A 21,488-nucleotide genomic window follows, 5' to 3' on the forward strand; every position below is an offset into this window, starting at 1 on the left:
CACTTTCTTCTCAAGTGCTCATGGAACATTCTCCAGGATAGATCATATCTTGGGTAACAAATCAAGCCTTGGTAAATTTAAGAAAATTGAAAGCATATCAAGTATCTTTTCTGATCACAGTGCTGTGAGACTAGATATCAATTACAGGGAAAAAACTGTAAAAAATACAAGCACATGGAGGCTAAACAATACACTACTAAATAACCAAGAGATCACTGAAGAAATCAAAGAGGAAATCAAAAATTACCTGGAAACAAATGACAACGAAAACACGACCACCCAAAAATCTATGGGATGCAGCAAAAGCAGTTCTAAGAGGGAAGTTTATAGCAATACAGTCCTACCTCAAAAAACAAGAAAAATCTCAAATAAACAAATTAACCTTACATCTAAAGCAATCAGAGAAAGAAGAACAAAAAAAAACCCTAAAGTTAGCAGAAGGAAATAAATCTTAAATATCAGATCAGAAATAAATGAAAAATAAATGAAGGAAACAGTAGCAGAGATGAATAAAACTAAAAGCTGGTTCTTTGGGAAGATAAACAAAATTGATAAACCATTAGCCAGACTCATCAAGAAAAAAAGGGAGAAGACTCAAATCAACAGAATTAGAAATGAAAAAAGAGAAGTAACAACTGATACTGCAGAAATACAGTGGATCATGAGAGATTGCCACAAGCAACTCTATGCCAATAAAATGGGCAAACTGGAAGAAATGGATATATTCTTAGAAAAGCACAACCTTCTGCACTGAACCAGGTAGAAATAGAAAATATAAACAGACCCATCACAAGCACTGAAATTGAAACTATGATTAAAAGCCTTCCAACAAACAAAAGCCCAGGGCCAGATGGCTTCACAGGTGAATTCTATTGAGCATTTAGGGAAGAGCTAACACCTATCCTTCTCAAACTCTTCTGAAATAAAACAGGGAGGAAGACTCCCAAACTCATTCTCTGAGGCCACCGTCACCCTGATACCAAAACCAGACAAAGATGTCACAAAAAAAACTACAGCCCAATATCTCTGATGAACATAGATGCAAAAATCCTTAACAAAATACTAGCAACAAAATACTAGCAAACAGAATCCAACTGCACATTAAAAGGATCATACACCATGATCAAGTGGGGTTTATCCCAGGAATGCAAGGATTCTTCAATATATGCATATCAATCAATATCCAAAAAACAAAGAGCCCAATCCAAAAATGGGCAGAAGACCTAAATAGACATTTCTCTAAAGAAGATATACAGATTGACAACAAACACATGAAAGGATGCTCAACATCACTAATCATTAGAGAATTGCTGATCAAAACTACAATGAGATAGCATCTCACACCGGTCAGAACGGCCATCATCGCTCAGCCATAAAAAGAAACGAAATTGAGATATTTGTAGTGAGGTGGATGGACCTAGAGTCTGTCATACAGAGTGAAGTCAGATAGTGCAAAACAAATACCATATACTAACACACATATATGGAATCTAAGAAAAAAAAAAGGTCATGAAGAACCTAGGGGTAAGATGGGAATAAAGACACAGACCTACTAGAGAATGGACTTGAGGATATGGGAAGGCGGAAGTGTAAGCTGTGACAAAGTGAGAGAGTGGCATGGACATATATACGATACCAAACATAAAATAGATAGCTAGTGAGAAGCAGCCGCATAGCACAGGGAGATCAGCTTGGTGCTTTGTGACTACCTAGAGGGGTGGGATAGGGAGGGTGGGAGGGAGGGAGATGCAAGGGGGAAGAGATATGGGAACATATGTATATGTATAACTGATTCACTTTGTTATAAAGCAGAAACTAACACGCCATTGTAAAGCAATTATACTCCAATAAAGATGTTAAAAAAAAAAACTACAATGAGGTATCACCTCATACCGGTCAGAATCGCCGTCAAAAAATCTACAAACAATAAATGCTAGAGAGGGTGTGGAGAAAAGGGAACACTCTTGCACTGTTGGTGGGAATGTAAATTGATACAGCCACTATGGAGAACAGTATGGATGTTCCTTAAAAAACTAAAAATAGAACTACCATATGACCCAGCAATCCCACTACTGGGCATATACCCTGAGAAAACCATAATTCAAAAAGTCATGTACCATAATGTTCATTGCAGCACTATTTACAATAGCCAGGACATGGAAGCAACCTGAGTGTCCATCGATGGATGAATGGATAAAGAATATGTGGCACATATATACAATGGAATAGTAATCATCCATAAAAAGAAACAAAATTGAGTTATTTGTAGTGACGTGGATGGACCTAGAGTCTGTCATACAGAGTGAAGTAAGTCAGAAAGTGCAAAACAAATACCATATGCTAACACATATATATGGAATCTAAAAAAAAAAGGTTCTGATGAACCTAGGGGCAGGACAGGAAGAAAGACACAGACATAGAGAATGGATTTGAGGACATGGGGAGAGGGAAGGGTAAGCTTGGATGAAGTGAGAGAATAGCATTGACATATATACACTACCAAATGTAATATAGATAGCTAGTGGGAAGCAGCTGCATGGCACAGAGAGATCAACTCAGTGCTTTGGGAACACCTAGGGAGGTGGGATAAGGAGGGTGGGAGGGAGATGCAAGAGGGAGGGAATATGGGGATATACGTATGCTTATAGCGGATTCATTTTGTTATACAGCAGAAACTAAGACAACACTGTAAAGCAATTATACTCCAATAAAGATGTTAAAAAAATAGACATGAAAGGTGAAGAGCTTTTTGTAGAAACTATGGACTGAGTAAATAATGAGCGAACAGAATATGAGTTTTTGTAATAATATATTAAATCAATTTCTGCAGATTTTCTTTGTGGTTTTAGTTATGCTACTGAAGGCTCTTTTCACTGAGGATTGTTAGTTACTAGAATGTATAACCGGAGGAAGTTGTCACATTCTGCTGTAGAGCCCAATAGACTTTGGCAAATTTTCCTGAGCAAATACCTATTGTGTCTTCCTGCGCTAAAGACCGGTCTACTCTGAGCTGGGATAGGATTCCAGATTTTCCACATCAGGGTCAGCTCTAAAGAGAATAAGCCTGGAGTAGTTTTAGAGATCTTAGATAAATAAGGCCAATCCAGAGCAGAACCAAAATAACACCTCTCCTACCTCAGTCCTTACGATAGTGCCAAAAGAGGCTCAGTTTATGAATTGTGTGGAAATAATTTAGGATTGTGTTTCTCAGTAGGGGTGCTATTGCTAGTTTGCATGGGACTGTTCTTAGTTCTGACTGAGTATCCTACACATTATGGTACATTTAGTATCCCTGACCCTGACCTAGTAAATTGTAGTAGCAGTACCCCATGCTCCACCTGTAGTTATTACAAGCAAGAACTCTCTCCTACATTTATAAATGCTCCTTGGGAACAGGTTGAGAACCAATGATCTAAGACTAGGGTGGAGGTCCAAAAGTACCTGCCAATAAGAGTTAACACATTAGGTTTTTCCAGTTTAAGATATATATCCCTGGGTTTGGCCCAGAACTGACATAAGGAAAAAGAGAGGGCAACCTTCACCTAGGCATTTGTCCAGATTCTATTTCTGGACAGAAGAGTCTCCTTTCTAGATATTGACAATTGACAAATAACTGTATATTTCAAGATAGTATTTATTTATGCTCCCTAAATGTATCTTTACTCCTTATATAGGGGAGGCAATGCCTGTGGCTAAGAAGTCTGGCAGCACAGTGATTGCTGGTTCCATTAACCAGAATGGGTCACTCCTTATCCGTGCAACCCATGTTGGAGCAGACACAACCCTTTCTCAAATTGTCAGACTTGTAGAGGAGGCACAAACATCAAAGGTAAATTAACTCCCTAGGATAAACAAAGTATTTTCATGAAAGCCCACTCAGTATAAATCTTGATGTAGTTTTTATGTGTTCCTTTGATTAATTCTAGCTGTATTAATATGGAGTTTATTAAAATATTTGTGCTCAATACTAAATATGCTCTGTATTCATTATCAAAAAAGGAGACTTTGATATACATATCATTATTATTATTTTTTAATTCTAGGCTCCTATCCAGCAGTTTGCAGACAAACTCAGTGGCTACTTTGTTCCTTTTATTGTCATTGTTTCCATTGCTACCCTTTTGGTTTGGATTATAATTGGATTTCTGAATTTTGAAATCGTGGAAACCTACTTTCCTGTGAGTGACTTAAAACACCTTTTTTTCATATGTAAAACTGTGAATCTTTTGCATAAGTAATTAACTGGAAAATAACTAATAATTACTGGTATCTTTAACAAACTGGAGTTAGAGGGTGATAAGAATAACATTTGCATTTCTGTAGATATAAAAGAAAACATAAAAGGTTTTTTTCATTATGACTTGTGATTTTCCAAAAGCAAGTACAGGCATACCTCGTTTTATTGCACTTTGCTTTATCGTGCTTTGCAGATACTGTGTTTTTTACAAATTGAAGGTTTGTGGCAACCCTGCGTCGAGCAAGTCTATCGACGCCATTTTTCCAACAGCATTATTATTTTATTTTATTTTATTTTATTATTTTTTTGTGGCGTGGTACGCGGGCCTCTCACTGTTGTGGCCTCTCCCGTTGCGGAGCACAGGCTCCGGACACGCAGGCTCAGCCGCCATGGCTCACGGGCCTAGCCGCTCTGCGGCATGTGGGATCTTCCCGGACCGGTGCACGAACCCGTGTCCCCTGCATCGGCAGGCGGACTCTCAACCACTGCGCCGCCAGGGAAGCCCAACAGCATTATTTTTTAATTAAGGTATGTACATGTTTCTTGAGTCATAATGATGTTGCACATTTAGTAGACTACAGTATAGTGTAAACATAACTTTTACATTCATTGGGAAACCAAAGAATTCTTGTGACTCACTTTATTTCGGTGGTCTGGAACTAAACCCACAATATCTCCGAGGTATGCCTATAGTGACCTTTCACATTTTATACTTAGTCTGAGTCCCAGCATGATTTTGCTTTCACAAAGGACAATGGATATACTGAGGAAAATATTGGGATCTCAGCTCTGCCACATACCATCAGTGTGATCTTAGGTCAACTTAATTTCTCTTTGAGCTTCGGTTTCCTCACCTCTCAAGTGAGATTTTAATAATGCTCATCCAACATAACTTGCAGTTGTAAAAGTTAGATAAGATGATATATATTAGACACACTTTGTAATTTATTAAATGCTTTATAAATATAAGATAATATTAGTGTCTGCTTCTCTCTAGTTCTATGATGTTCTCTAACATATGGTGTCATAAAGTGGTAAAGTAGACCTGGACTGTACCTCATGTTAGAGATAAAACCTTTAAGTCACTGAATTTCTCTTATCTTCAGTTTTGTCATCTGTAATATAGTGATAATAATACCTAAATTTCAGGATTGGAATTAGTGTAGGTGAAAACATACACTTATGACATATATGAAAGCATAAGCTTAAATGTCTATGAAAATCCCTTCCAACTCTGTCTCTGTATATATAACTCTTAGATGATCACTTAGTTTAAGTATTTGAGAACTTAGTAAGAACATAGCACTGTAAAACCATTATTACTAAGAAAGTCTTTGTTGTGTTTCTTTCTTTTAAAAATGCCATGCTGTACACTGTTTCATGCTGTTTTTCCCTTCAATTAAAGAACACATAGAATCATAACATCTATGTATCTACTCCACAATATGGTCATTAGTATACTATTAAAAAGTTTCTTTAAATGATTCATATTGGTTGAGTACTCATTGAACAAGAGGATTGCTGGGAAGTATTTTGGAACGTGTCTCCTTCAGGAATTTTTCTCATGAGTTCAGGGAGTCTTAGAGATTTCTCCTAATACTATCGATCATACTTAACCCACAGAAGCAAATACTCAATGTCACTAAGAGCTATACTACCAGATATACTCAGTTCACGTTGTTTTGTCCAAAAGAATTTTATTGAAATGTGGTGAAGCAACCTTTGCAAACTGGGTGATTTTTTTTATTGTCTTTAAAGAATAGTGTGAAAGACAGCTTTATGGTGTTAGTATACAGAAGTACAGAATTATTTTTGTTCAGGATCAAATATGTTGAGAATTAGGTCCTATGTTTGCAGCTATTTTTGAAAGTCCCTAATAAAAACACTTATTCTCTCAATATGGGGGGGAGTTGACTTTTATTATGTTCCTTATATTCACTCCATAGTTTGTAACTCTGGAATCAGCAAAATTGAAATCTTGATTTTAGGACTGTAACTTGTTTACCAGTTATGTCAACAATATCATATTCATGGGCTTCCCTGGTGGCGCAGTGGTTGCGAGTCCGCCTGCCGATGCAGGGGACACGGGTTCGTGCCCCGGTCCGGGAAGATCCCACATGCCGCGGCGCGGCTGGGCCCGTGAGCCATGGCCGCTGAGCCTGCGCCTCCGGAGCCTGTGCTCCGCAACTGGAGAGGCCACAACAGTGAGAGGCCCGCGTACCGCAAAAAACAAAAACAAAACAAAAAAAACCAATATCATATTCATAAAAGAAAAAAAGTGTTTTCTTACTCATAGCTAAAACATATGTTGGTAGCTAAGCAGGATTATGTGTGACTCCAAAGTTGTGGTTTTATTTAAATAGAGTTAAGCTTTGTTCCTTTTGTTTTATTCAGCTCTGAATCAGTAATCAAAATTCATGCGTTTCTTCTCAAGGGCTACAACAGAAGTATCTCCCGAACAGAAACAATAATACGCTTTGCTTTCCAAGCCTCAATCACAGTTCTGTGCATTGCATGCCCCTGTTCACTGGGATTGGCCACTCCAACTGCCGTGATGGTGGGTACAGGAGTAGGCGCTCAAAATGGCATACTAATCAAAGGTGGTGAGCCATTGGAGATGGCTCATAAGGTAAGATACTCCCTAGAACTAAGAGTTGTCTCATTCAAACTGGCAATAGCACCCGTATTGAAAAATAGAGTCTTAAATTATTTCTACATAGCCCATAAGCTGAGCCTCTTCTGGCACTATCGTGAGGGTTGAGGTAGGAAAGGTGTCAGTTTGGTTCTGCTCTGGATTGGCCTTAGTTATATGAGACCTCTAAAACTACTCCAGACCTACTCTCTTTAGAGTAGACCCTGGTGTGGAAAACCTGGAGTCCTATCCCAGCTCAGATTAGACTGGTCTTTAGGGCAGGAAGACACCATAGATATTTGCTCAGGCAATTTGCCCAAGTCTATCAGGCTTCTAACCTGTTTGTGTGTGACTCCATGTTTGTGCTGTTCGCCATTAGATAGGGCTTGCTGTTCCTCTGCTTTTGCTGCCACCAGCTGACAGTTTGCAACTATGACTTAAGGAATATAATCCTGTCCCTGATCTCTCTCCTATTAGAATTTCCATCACAATCGCAATCAAGGCTATTTGACTTAAACTACAACCATGTTCCTTCTAGTATGTTCTTATTATGAGGATATAAACTATAAAGAGATGCATGTAGTAAACACAGAACACAACTTAGAACAGATTTGGAACCTCATCTAGCCAGTGAATACAGGCTACTAATTTTTATAGTAATTTTAAATTTTGATATGATTTCAAACTTAAAGTTGCAAGAATAGTATAAAGAACTCCCATATACCTTTTACTGCAGATATGAAGCCCCTTTCCTAAGAACAAGGACAATCTCTTACATAACCATAGTACAAAGATCAAAATCAAGAAGTTGATTTTGATATAATACTCTTGTTTAATCTGTTGTCCATATTCCAGTTTCCTCAGCTGACTTCATAATCCTTTATAGCTGTTTTAAATTTCGTCCGGAATCATGCTTTGTATTTAGTTGTCATATCTCTTTTCATCTCGGTTCCTCAAGCTATTCATTTCTCAATGTTCGTTATCCGAGTTTACTGTGAAGTGACTGTTCTTTAGTTCCAGACTCTTCTTTTTTCCTACCTGGTCTGAGTTTCCCTCGTTGGTTCCCTGAGCTGTCTCTTCTCAGGCCAAGCTTCTCATCTAGACCCAATAAAGTCAAAGCAACCCAGAAGGTCTTATCTGGTGCACACTTCAACTTAATTACTTACTATAATCGTTTGCCTACTGCCCAGATTTCCCCTACAGATCTATTCATTAGTACTGAAAGCCTTTCTCTTTCCCTAGAAGCACTAGAGGCATCTCTTAATTACCTATTAACAGTCAACTCTTAACAAGTAGTTCTAGTTATTTAACATATGTCCACAGTACGTTGAACATTTGCAAGGGAGGGCTATTAGGTGTAACTAAGGATATTTCTTCCCTTTTTCTCCCTTCTTTTTATTCTCCCAAAGACAGTTTATTTAGTCCAATTAAATCAAAGGTCAGCTTATTAAGAAACAAGATAGTAATGTGTTTGTTAAAGTAAACCTTTTTCTCATTTCTGGAAAGCTGATATTAAGAATTATCAAGCCATATAGGTGCATTGTATTTTGATTTTCTTACAGGTTAAGGTAGTGGTATTTGATAAAACTGGAACCATTACCCATGGAACCCCAGTAGTGAATCAAGTAAAGGTTCTAGTGGAAAGTAACAGAATGTCACGCAATAAGATCCTGGCCATTGTGGGAACTGCTGAAAGTAACAGTGAACACCCTCTAGGAGCAGCCATAACCAAATACTGCAAGCAGGTACAATTTTTCCCTTGTTTATTCATGATTTACATATATAGTTGGTATGAAGCTAGAGAGACTCGTGTTTTCTCATTTTATTTTGTATGTCTTAATTTCTTCATGCAGGAAAGTATAAAGATGAAAACAAAAATTAACTATAACCCTACCAAACAGATAACCCCAGTCAACTAAATAATTAATATAGAAGTAATACATATTTATGGTAGGAAAATTCAGATAGTTCAGCATTACATAACGAAAAAGGAAAGCCTCATTCTCTGCCCCCTTCCATAATTCCTCTCTCCAAAGTTTAACAAGTATTAACCTGTTAACAGTCTTTTTAAATAACAGCTTTATTGAGGTAAAATTCACATAACATAAAGTTCGCCCTTGTAAAGCTACAATTCAATAATTTTTAGTATATTCACAGAAGTGTGCATCTGTTAACCATTTTTAGTTCATATACCAGCATTTATTATTTTTTAAACTTTACATACAAAGGTGATACAATGACCAATCTTTGGTACCTTTTAAAAAGATTTTATTAAATGATTTTTCCATATCAGGACATATAGATCTGCCTCATTGTTTTTTTGGTTTTTGGTTTTTTTTTTGCGGTACGCGGGCCTCTCACTGTTGTGGCCTCTCCCGTTGTGGAGCACAGGCTCCGGACGCGCAGGCTTAGCGGCCTTGGCTCACAGGCCTAGCAGCTCCACGGCATTTGGGATCTTCCCGGACCAGGGCACGAACCCGTGTCCCCTGCATCGGCAGGCGGACTCTCAACCACTGCGCCACCAGGGAAGCTCCTGCCTCATTGTTTTTAATGACTATATTGTATTCTACTGTATGATTGGTTTTTGGCTCTTACAATGTACAGTTAACATCCTTGTCAGCTTTTGCACATTTATCTCTAATGTTCAATGCCTATCAATGCAACTGCTAGATCAAAGGATACATGCAGTTAAATTCTGATGAATATTACCAATGCTCAAATGACAAATATTATCAACACCCACACAAAAAGGTGCACCAGTTTATATTTTCACGAGAAGTTGAATGCCCATTTCCCCACGTTCTCACCAACATTTTATTTTTTCCAATTCAGTAAGTAAAAAATATTTATTCATTGATGGTTTACTTTGCATTTTTTAAATTATGAATAAGGTTTTCACATGTGTATTGGCCATTTGAATTTCTTTTTCTATACCCTGTTTGCTTGTATCCTTTGCCTATTTTTTCATAAGATTGTTTACCTTTTTCTCATTGATTTGTATAAGTTCTTTGTAAATTATCTCACATAGTTTTTCAGTTAGAACGTGGGAGTTTCATCATTGGTGTTGCCATTTCTTTATTTGTTCTTTCCTTTTTACCTATTAACTATTACTGACCTGGCTTCTTTACACCCAAATCAAATAACAGAGAGGATGAAGATATAAAGAGACAGGAAACAGTGATGGTCACCAGAATTCTTTGGCTCACTAAGGACACAGAATCATACTAGAGAGACCCTCTGGTAACTGAAGGCCCTGTTCTTTGTTACCCTTTTCCCTGTACCGAATAGAAAATCTGACTTAAAAATAGAATTAAATATGTAACTTGTAATTATCTACTGGAAAGGACAGAGAATATTGATAAACCTTCCACATTTTCTTTCCCTAAAGTTGGTATAAATCTTATAAAGTGGGATTTAAAATAAGTATTGTGAGGTTCTCCTCTAACTTTGAACATTATACATAATGCTCTGTTCCTTTGTGCTTATCAAAACCCACTGTCAAATAGGCAATGATAAGTGACAGTTTTATTCTAAACATTCAAAATTAACCAGGCATGTAGATTGTGTCTAAACATTTAGAATTAACCAGCAGTAATCTTTGATCTTGCTAATGAGGACCTTGGATTATTAGAACAGCAGAGGAAACCCTTCTGTTTCTATCTGTTAGGAGCTGGACACTGAAACCTTGGGTACCTGCATAGATTTCCAGGTTGTGCCAGGCTGTGGTATTAGCTGTAAAGTCACCAATATCGAAGGCTTGCTACACAAGGATAACTGGAATATAGAGGAAAACAATATTAAAAATGCATCCCTGGTTCAAATAGATACAAGTAATGAACAGTCATCAACTTCATCTTCAATGATTATTGATGCCCAGCTCTCAAGTAAGCTAATTTTCTTTGTAGTACCAATTATGGGACAGTTATTAACAGATGTCTAACTTTATAATCTGAACTGTTATATATGAAACAAGATTGGTGTCATGGTTTCATTTTCGTAAATCAGTTTCACTGTAGGCCTTCTAATTATTTTACTCAGTTACTCAAGAACATTTTTCAATTGTGCTCGTTGATTACAGTAGAGGGTGATAAAGTCTAGCCTTAGGTGATCTTCCATCTTTATTTCAGCTCTCTTTCTTTTATTTCTCACCACAGCTGCTCCAAACCTTTTGTATCCTTCACAAGCTCCTATGGCCTTCCCCCTAGTTCCTAAGTAAATTGTCCGGCTTATTTTTCACACAGAAATTTAAGGTTCTCAGACATGTGTTCTTTCAGGGTTTTTTGCTCAGAATGTTTCCTTTTTCAGGGAAAGAAGTATCCCTCATCTTGCCTAATGAATCCCCTCATCTTCGCCCTAGATCCCACCCTCTCTTGATTCCTCAGGGACCTCATGCTCTGTTATGTCCCCTTGCTTCTTTTTTTTCCAATGCTCTGTCGTAGCTCCTTCTCCTAAACATATAAACATTTCTTCCATCAAAATCACTGTATTCCCATCTAGATTTTATCCTACCTATCTTTCTTTTCCTTAATATCCAAGCTTCTAGAAAGAGGAGTCTAGGCTGGCTGAATTCACTTCTTCACTGCACAGTTTGGCTTCTGCCCCATCCATACTAGTGAAACTGTTTTAAGTCCACTGGTGATCTCATTTAGTCCCCTCTCCAGTGGTCACTTTTCAGTCTTCATTGCTGTATGACCTCGCTAAGGCATTTGACAATGTTGACCATTTCTTCTTTCCTAAAATGTTTTTCTCCCTTGATTCCATGACCCTGCTTTCTCTAGATTCTCCTCTTACCTACCTGGCTGTTCTTTCTAATCCTCTTCTGATTCCTCTTTTCTCCTGCTCTAGCATGTTGGGTGTCCTCAGAGTTTTGTTCTTTGTCTTTTGTTCATTTTACATACTCTCTCTGTACAGTCTTTTTGTTTTTAATTTTTTTTTGTGGCTATGTTGGGCTTTCTCTAGTTGTGGCAACTGGGGGCTACTCTTCGTTGTGGTACACAGGCTTCTCATTGTGGTGGCTTCTCTTTGCTGCGGAGCATGGGCTCTAGGCATGTGAGCTTCAGTAGTTGTGGCACGTGGGCTCAGTAGTTATGGGTCGCGGGCTCCAGAGGGCAGGCTCAGTAGTTGTGGCACACGGGCTTAGTTGCTCCGCAGCATGTGGGATCTTCCCGGGCCAGGGCTCGAACCTGTGTCCCCTGCATTGGCAGGCAGATTCCCAACCACTGTGCCACCAGGGAAGTCCTCTCTGTACAGTCTTGTTCATGCTTATCACTTATTCTACCATCTGTAGGTTTCCACTGCCCCTCTAAAATCCATATCTGCAGCCAAGGCCAGTTTCCCGAGTTTCCTGTTGGTCTATCCATCTGACCAAAAACATGCTATACATACCTAAGTGTGCCAGCACCCCCCTACCCATCTGTGCTTGAGTATTTTTCTAACATGCAAACCTGAGTATATCACTTTCTGACTAATACCTTTTATTGCAGTGGTTTATAACCTATTTTTGAATCACAAACCTTTGGAGGAAGGTGGTAAAAGCTATGCCCACCACTCAGAAAATTTCTGTTTTGGATGTTTGTATGTATCCAAAAGCCCCTCCATGGAAATCTGTTAAGGACCCTGGCTTTACAGGCTCTCCATCTCCGACAGGACAGAGTCCAGTCTCTGTGGATTTTGTTCAAGATCTGTTCCCCATGATACATCTCCTGCCTGCCTACACCACCCATCTTGTCTTTTTCCATTGTCACCCACGTACACTGTGTTTCGTCCATATGGAACTACTTAGAGTTTTTCCTTACATCGTGTCATTTCATGCTCATTAGATCACCTCATTTGCCATTTTCTCATCTTTGAAGACTTAGCTCACATCTCTCTTTAGTGAAGCCTTCACTGACTGACATACATAGGCAGAGATATTTGCTCTTCTTTTTTAGCCATAACTGTACTTAATCTCTAGATGTGCTAGGCACACTGCATGAGAATTCTTTATTTACCTGCCTGTTTCTACTAAACTGTGATTTCTTTATTATCTGTCTGAACTCACAGTATCAAGCACACTGACGCACAGTAATTTCATTCACCTGACAGGTTTTATTAAGCACTGTTCAAGACACTAAAGAATCAGCAGTGAGCAGAATAGACGAAGTCCCTATGTCATGGAGTTTACATTCCTGGTGGGAGAACACAAGACAGTGAGCAAATAAATAAGCAAATATAGTCTGTCTGATGGAGATAGTGCTGTGAAGAAAATGAAGAAGGGCAAGAGATATAAGGAATGCTGGGAGTAGCAGGTCCTGTTGATATAGGCTGGTCAGGGTAGACCTCATTGAGAAGATGGTGTTTGAGCAGAAACCTGAGGAGGGGGAGGGAAAAAGTTATGTGAATATCTGTGATGAGAGCATTCCAGGAAGGAGGAATGTTAAGTACAAAAGCCTTGAGTCAGGAGTGTGCTTGACTAGTTTAAGGAACAAAGTGGCCAGAACAGAGTAAATGAATGGGAAGGAGGTAAGGGATGAGGTAAGGACATTGAAAGGACTTTGGTTTTTACCCTGAGATGGAAAGCCGTTGGAGAGTTTTGAGCATAGGAGTGACAGAATCTGACTTAATGTTTAAAAAGTATTACTTGGGCTGCTCTGTGAAAAATACACTGTTGCAGGGGGTAGGGGGAAGGGCAGAAGCAGGGAGATAAATTAGTGGGCTATTGTCATAATCCAGGTGAAAGATAATGGTGGCTTGGACCAGTGTGATAACAGTAGAGGCCGTTAAGAAGTGGTCAAATTCTGGACATATCTTTTTTTTTTTTTTGGCTGCATGACATGTCTTGTGGGATTTTAGTCCCTGACCAGGAATCGAACCCATGCTCCCTGCAACAGAAGCTTGGAGTCCTAACCACTGGACCACCAGGGAATTCCCCTGGATGTGAGCTGGCTGACAGATCTCACAGATTGGAAATGGGGAATTAGGCCAAAGTTTGTGGCCTAAGCAATTTAGAAGGATGGAGTTACCATTTAAACAAGATGGAGAAGATCACAGGAGGGGCAATATTGAGGAAAAGTGATCAAGAGTTCAGTTTTTGATATGTTAAGTTTGAGTGCCTGTTAGGTATTCAAGTGGAGATGTCGTATAAATGGAACTATCAAGGAGGCAGGTGGCTGCACAAGTCTGGAGTTCCAAGGAAACAAACTGGGTTGGAGATGTAGACTTGGGAGTCATCCACTTATAGATCTGTGCTGGCCAATATGGTAGCCACTAGTTACATGTGACTATTTAAATTTAAATTAATTAAAATTTAATTTAATTTAAAATTCAGCCCTTCAGCCATACTAGTCACATTTCAGTGCTCAATAGCTGCATGTTGTTAGTGGCTACTGTATTAAACAGAGCAGATGTACAACATTTCCATCATCACAGAAAGTTCTGTTGGACAGCGCTGATATAGATGGTATTTAAAGCCATGAGACTGGATAAAATCATCAAGGAGTTGGGAATTCCCTGGTGGTCCAGTGGTTAGGACTTGGCGCTTTCACTGCCATGGGCCTGGGTTCGATCTCTGGTTGGGGAACTAAGCTACCCCAAGCCGCAAGGTGCGGCCAAAAAAAAAAAAATCATCAAGGAGTGAGAGTAGATAGAGGGGGAATGAGATTAAACCTGAAGAAGTTTAAGGACTGAGCCCTGCAACACTACAAATTAAGAGGGAGATGAGGAAGGATCAGCAAAGAAGACAGAAGAAGCGGTGAGTGAGGAGGTAGCTCATAAGAATGTGGTGATCTAGAAGCCAAATGAAAGTATTTCAAGGCGGGAATGATCAACTGTGTTAAAATGCTGCTAATAGGGCAAGTAAGATGAGGACAAAGAATTACCCATTAGATTTATTAAAGATCACTGGTGTACTGTATGAACAATTCTTTGGAGTAACAGAGACAAAAGCTGTATTTGAGTGGGTTCACAAGAGAATGGGAAGGTATGAATTGGAAGGCAGCCGATAGAGACAACACTTTTGAGAAGTTTTGCTATGAACAGAAGCAGAGAAATGGGGTAGTTACTAGCTAGAGAGTTAAATGAGATCAAGAGAGGGTTGTTTCATTTTCTTTTTTAAAGATAGGACTATGTACAGCAGTAATAGAAAATATGATTATGCAGGAGAGAGAGGGGAGAATTGTTGGAGAGACGTTCTAAAATAGGCAAAGGGGGACTTCCCTGGTGGTCCAGTGGTTAAGACTCCGCACTCCCAATGCAGGGGGCCTGGGCTCGATCCCTGGTCAGGGAACTAGATCCCGCATGCCACAACTAAGAGCCCTCATGCCTCAACTAAAGATCCTACGTGCTGCAACTAAAGATTCTGCGTGTTGCAACGAAGATCCTGTGTGCCGCAACTAAGACCCGGCACAGCCAAATAAATAAATAAATAAATATAAAATAGGCAGAGGAGGGGGATCTAGTACGCAAGTGGAGAAGTTGCCCTTAAATAGGAGTAGGGGCCGTTTATAATAACAGAAGAGAGGCTAGATCAGTATGTACACAGGCACAGGCAGTTGGGTAGATGTGGCAATAAGAGCTTGTGGAAGTTCTCTTCTGATTGCTTTTATTTTCTTCCTGAAGTAGGAAGCAGAGTCATCATCTGGTATGAGAATGGGAGAAGAGAAGGTATAAAGTAGCCATCTAGAAGGAATAGAAAATGAATGGACTAGGGAAATGTAGTAGAGTAGCCAGGCATCACTAAGGGCCCACTTAAAGTTAGTAGTCACACATTAAAAATGAGACATCAGTATGGTTGTGTGTTCTTGTCCAACACTGATGGTTGTACTGATGCACAATAAATATTTTTAATTTAATTCAGTTGCTATGGAAGATCATAAGGAAGGGTCACATGGAAAGCATCACCAAGAAAGTAACGTTTGAACTGGCTCTTAAGGAATATATATGATGCAGTTTTGTATTTGTAGAGGAGGGATGAGGACCTCCAGGTGGTCCTCACTCCTCATGTGCAAAGGCCCAGAGGCATGGAAGAGCAGAGTGTGTTCCTTGAACATTTTGGAAATCACTGTTGTAGGCTGTTTTCTACCAAAAAACCAACGTAGTGACTGTGCAAGATTAGAGAAGAAGACTGTCCCTAAAGGGTTGTTATAAATATTAAACAAGTTCACTAAATGTCATTTCTGTACTTTCTTCAGATGCTCTTAATGCTCAGCAGTACAAAGTTCTTATTGGTAACCGGGAGTGGATGATTAGAAATGGTCTTGTCATTAATAACGATGTAAACGATTCCATGACTGAACATGAGAGAAAAGGTCGGACTGCTGTATTGGTAGCAGTTGATGGTAAGGTTTTCCTTAAGTACACTATGACTCAGTGTCATGATTTCACTTGTTTTCTGTGTATTTCTGAGAGACATCTGAACTATGAGGGTTATTCAAAAGCAGCCTGAATGCAAAGTAAAAATGTCAGCAATACATAATTGTTACTGATTAATTTAAAATTCTTTTGCATTTGCCTGGCTTTGTTATTTTCCTCCATAGCCTATGGTTTTAAAAAAAGCTAATCAAGGATTTTTTTTAAAACCTAAAAATAACATTATAGCAAAGTAAAAGAATATTCATAATCTCATCATCTAAACACAATGTCAGTTTTAATTGACATTTCTGGATATATATTCATACATATCACACAGAATTACAATATTAGTACATATACTGTTTATAAATGGGTGCATTTTATTGTATGTAAATTTTACCTCAAAGTTGAATAAAAATTTAAAATTCCTTGTACACATACTGTTTTATTTTGTCTTATTTTATTTAATAGTAAATATTTCCAATCGTATTTTAATGTGGCACCACTTATCATACTTATACACTATGACTAACTTAATCATTCCCCTGTTGGAAACTTAAGCTACTCCTAATATTTTATTATTGTAAGTAACACCACAGTAAACATCTTTGAGGTTTTAGGTATTTTGTTAAATTATTTCTTAGGGTACATTTCTAGCTGTGAGATTAATTAGTCAACATTTATAATCCTTGCTAAGTATGAAGGCAGTATCTTACTATGGCCTTTTTAGGCCCAGGAAGAAGCAGAAAATACCATTTATTTTTGTTTTTAAAATAGCTACTTGTGATTTTTTTCCCAGTATAAAATGCCAGTTTTGTTTCCATCCACCCCTTCACCTTAAAAAGGGTGAAGTATGAGTTTTCAGTTTCATTTGCCTTTAAATTAGCTAAAGTGTTTGGGGCTATTGGCCAATACTTCTCTAAAGAAAGAAAATAAGTCTTTTAGTATCCAGTAAAGTCTCCAGTTTCCTATCATTACCTTCATTAGTAAGCCCTACCTCACTCTGTGAAATTTTCACAACCAAGTATGGAGGCTTGTTGCAGGGTTTGTGGTATAAAGTCTATGTGGTCTTGGAGATATTTTGAGTTAAGCCAAGTCCTGAACAACTTCACTTAACAAAATTCATTTCTTTCTGAAATTTTAAGTCAGAATATTATTCTGCTTTCACCATATTCCAAATTCTATCTTCTGGTGCTCCTATATTAGATGAGCTGTGCGGCTTGATAGCTATCGCTGATACAGTGAAGCCTGAAGCAGAATTGGCAGTCCATATTCTGAAATCTATGGGCTTAGAAGTAGTTCTGATGACTGGAGACAACAGTAAAACAGCTAGATCTATTGCTTCTCAGGTAATGGGTTTACTTAGTTGTTGGGGTGGGAGTATGTGGTAACTTCTCATTCTTCACATACATTTCCTTTCTTGCCTTCAGCTGCTAAAGAAGTCATTTACCTATTATTTTCATTATCCCCGAGTAGCCATATCTGGTTCCTTAAAGAAAAATTGGCATACTATGCAGGAAGGACTTTGGGTTTTGTCTGGAACTGTTATAAGTAAAAAGCTATTTGCTTAGTTCTTGGGATGCTTGAGTGACATTGTACACAGTTTCTGTTGATGCTTCCTTTGAAATGTTGCTGATAGTCTCCACCGGTGCTGCCAGCCTAAGCCAGGCTCTCATCCTCTCATGCTAAAGTACAGCAGTAGCTCCACGCACGTTCCTCTCTAGTCCATCCTGGATACCACTGATAGAACCATCTTCCATAGCATTCTTTTGCTACTCACCTCCACATTTGCCTTCCCTCTAAAACTTTTCTCATATTAGTCTTTCCTATTTTGGAATGCCTTCTCCCCTCTTCTATTAAATAATAAAGATAATATATAAATACATTCTTGTATTAAAAATGCAGAAGGCTATAAAGTAAAACGTTTAAGTCACCATTTTTCCAAGCCTCCCTGTCCAGCCCTACCCCCTTACACTTTTTCATATGCTTATATGTTCATATACAGATGTATAGTTCTGGTATTTTGAACATAAGTTGGATCATTTTTGTACAAATTGTTCAGCAGTTTGCTTTCCTTCAGATAACAATATATATGCCTTGGAGCTTTGTCCATGTCTGAACATATAAAATTATTTCATTCTTTCTACATCATTGCATTGAATTCCATAGTACGGATGCATCATAATGTACTTAACCATTCCTCTAATAAAAAAAAATAATTTATGTGGTTTTGAAAATTTTGTTTTACAAATAAAGCAGTAATATACATCCTTGGACATACTTCTTTTTATACATGTACAGGTATGTCCAAAACATAGCTAGGGGTGGAATTGCTGAACCAAATGACATGCACACTTTGATAGATGCTGCCAAATACCCTCCAAAAAGACAGTACCAACTTCCACACCCACCAACAGTGTATAAGAGAGCTCATTTCCCCATATCCTTACTATCCCTGGATATTATTAGTCTCTTACAATTTGGACATTTGGTAGGTGGCAACTGATGGCTCATCATTGCCAAGTTATATTTCAGGTACTCAGTAATATTTCTTGAAATGAATGGAGTTTATTTTTGCCCATGTAGATTGGCATTACTAAGGTGTTTGCTGAAGTTCTACCTTCCCACAAGGTTGCTAAGGTGAAGCAACTTCAAGAGGAGGGGAACCGGGTAGCAATGGTAGGAGATGGAATCAATGACTCCCCAGCTCTGGCGATGGCTAATGTTGGAATTGCCATTGGCACAGGCACAGATGTAGCCATTGAAGCAGCCGATGTGGTTTTGATACGGGTAAGTCCTATTGTCTGACCTTTGAGGAGTGTGAGACTGCTCCACATGGTCAGGGATAGTGTCGTATATTGAACACAATGATTGTGCCCTTCGAATTCCCATGCTCCTAGCCATTGAGACTGGGAGAGTTCAAGATGGGAGTACAAGAAGTCTTAGTAATTACTTCCAGACTTTCTCATTTCAGCGAAGCAAATGAGAATGACAAGCTTCTAAAGTGAAATATTAGATTTGGGAATATACTTATAATACTCTTATCATCAACAAATACTTGCTAAGGTTATTTTAGTGGGATTTAGTCCCTGTACCAGCATACAACCCTAAAAGTATTTTCAGAACCCTGAGAAAAATTCCTGAAAAACCCCTTCCAAGACAGCCTCAAATTTTTAGCAATATCTCAGATTTGTAGTTAATTCACATATTACCGTAAGGTACACATCATCTTCGGTATACACAGTATCAAATACAAGTTACTGGTCAAGTTACAGTCTCTTGCTAATATCACAAATATTTCTGTTCTCAGAATGATCTTCTGGATGTAGTGGCAAGTATTGATTTATCAAGGAAGACAGTCAAGAGGATTCGGATAAATTTTGTCTTTGCTCTAATTTATAATCTGATTGGAATTCCCATAGCTGCTGGTATGTGACAGTTAACTTGTATTGCTTTTTTCATGAAGTCGTTAGAGACCTACTGTATTGGAAGTTTTAGTCTTCTTATTATTAGTTTTGAGCTCAGTTTTGTATGTAGCCTGCTGGTATGGTGAGAGGTAATATTAAAATCAATAATTTAAATTTTCAGCATGTTCATTATGGCCTAGAATGTATAAGCCTTCTGATAGGTTTATTTTATTTTTTACCTTATTTTTACCTTATGTTTACCCTCAACTTTGTATTTTGAAATTTTCAAACGTACATAAACAAGGAGAAAAATGATACAATAAAACAATATACGCTTCACCGAAATTCACCAGTTAATAATATTTTGCCACATTGCTTCATCTCTTTCTCCATATACTCTCACACACATTCGTACTTATTTGCTTACTCATTTAGTTTTTGCTGAAGAAAATAAATTTACCTTTAATCTCACTACCCGGACACAACTACTGTTGGTATTTTAGTGTACGTCTTTCTGGTCTTTCTTTACTCTGTATTGGTTTTTGTCTTGTTTCATTGTTGTAATTATAGTATGCAGAGAATTTTCTTAATGTTCTAATAGCCAACAGTGTTTTTTAAAGTTTGGGAACCAGATGTGAGAAAGACAGAGAGAGAAATTGAACAAAGGAATACGACCAAGAAAAAGCAGTTTAGAATTATTTAATAAGCATCCGATCATCCCCATTACTTAGGGGCTTGGTAGATGTTAGTATTAGTAATAACATAAGAAAAATAGTTATCACTTTCTTCTTGTTCTCTCTGGTTTGAGAGCCAAAGAAGGACATGAGATAACATGAGAACAATTACAAAGCTGTTTATCAACAGGGACACACAGATGGAGAGGACAAAGAGTTAAAGAACAAAGTCCAGAGAGATTAATTCATGGAGCAAGTTATTTTTAAAAAATTGTACAAGTAATATATGGTCACTGTATAAAAAGTAGAAAAAATACAGATAAGCACATAAAAAATTACAAGTATAGTAAGTCTATCTCATCCCCATCATATGAACAAATTTTAAAATGTCTGTCAAAACCAAGTGTGGATGAGTTTGTAGAATATGAACTCTCATACACTATTGGAGGGTTTGTGATCTGGTACAGCCACTTTGAAGAGCAACTGAGAAATATCTACCTAAAGTTGAAGGTGTGCCTATGTTATAATCTAGCTGTTTCACCTCTAGGTATATACCCTAGGGAAATTCTCAAACACGTGCACAGGGCGGCATGTACAAGAATGTTCACAGCAACACTCTATTAGTGAAAAATTGGCAACAACATAAATCTCTACCAACAGGAGGATAAATTGCTGAATAAATATCAAAGAAGGAAATTATTTGTATATATGTATTAGGAACACAGTGGTAATCTGTTTAGTACTGTTTGGTCTAACTAATCCAAACTTGTTTTCTAGGAGTTTTTATGCCCATTGGTTTGGTTTTGCAGCCCTGGATGGGATCTGCTGCAATGGCTGCTTCATCTGTTTCAGTAGTACTTTCTTCACTCCTCCTTAAACTGTAAGTATGATGGCTCACTCACGCTTCTCTTTTATATTCCTTTTATCACCCACAGTCAGTCTTGCTAGGTTTTATTCTTGTATTGATCAATGATAAGCCCAAAGTGTTCTTAATAATAAATGTTAACTACGTAATTATCACCTTATGTAGTATATACAGAGCAACCACAAGCACTGAGTGGGGTAAAATCTAGTACACTGGCTTTCAGAAGTAGGATTTCTGATCATGTGACCTCACACAACTCCTTTTGACCACCTTTATACATTTCAAACCAGGCTAATCTCTTTTCATTTTTGAATGTAACAAGCGGCTAGTTCGCATTTGATTATTT

General features: G+C 38.1%; 1 protein-coding gene across 5 annotated transcripts in view; it reads left to right on the forward strand.

Moving 5' to 3' along the window:
• The window catches only part of ATP7A (ATPase copper transporting alpha), a 150,456-nt gene that overhangs the window by 124,824 nt on the left and 4,144 nt on the right, over positions 1 to 21,488 (forward strand). For all 5 annotated transcript variants that reach the window (XM_024129492.3, XM_055081746.1, XM_055081745.1 and 2 more), the window contains 10 exons: positions 3,675 to 3,829; positions 4,044 to 4,178; positions 6,672 to 6,866; positions 8,432 to 8,614; positions 10,537 to 10,753; positions 16,037 to 16,183; positions 17,403 to 17,545; positions 18,783 to 18,986; positions 19,507 to 19,624; positions 21,055 to 21,157. In XM_024129492.3, coding sequence (XP_023985260.1) covers positions 3,675 to 3,829; positions 4,044 to 4,178; positions 6,672 to 6,866; positions 8,432 to 8,614; positions 10,537 to 10,753; positions 16,037 to 16,183; positions 17,403 to 17,545; positions 18,783 to 18,986; positions 19,507 to 19,624; positions 21,055 to 21,157 — 1,600 coding nt within the window. The remainder of the gene's footprint in view (positions 1 to 3,674; positions 3,830 to 4,043; positions 4,179 to 6,671; positions 6,867 to 8,431; positions 8,615 to 10,536; positions 10,754 to 16,036; positions 16,184 to 17,402; positions 17,546 to 18,782; positions 18,987 to 19,506; positions 19,625 to 21,054; positions 21,158 to 21,488) is intronic.

Source organism: Physeter macrocephalus, chromosome 21 (genome assembly GCF_002837175.3).
Source record: "Physeter macrocephalus isolate SW-GA chromosome 21, ASM283717v5, whole genome shotgun sequence".
Lineage (NCBI taxonomy): Eukaryota > Metazoa > Chordata > Mammalia > Artiodactyla > Physeteridae > Physeter > Physeter macrocephalus.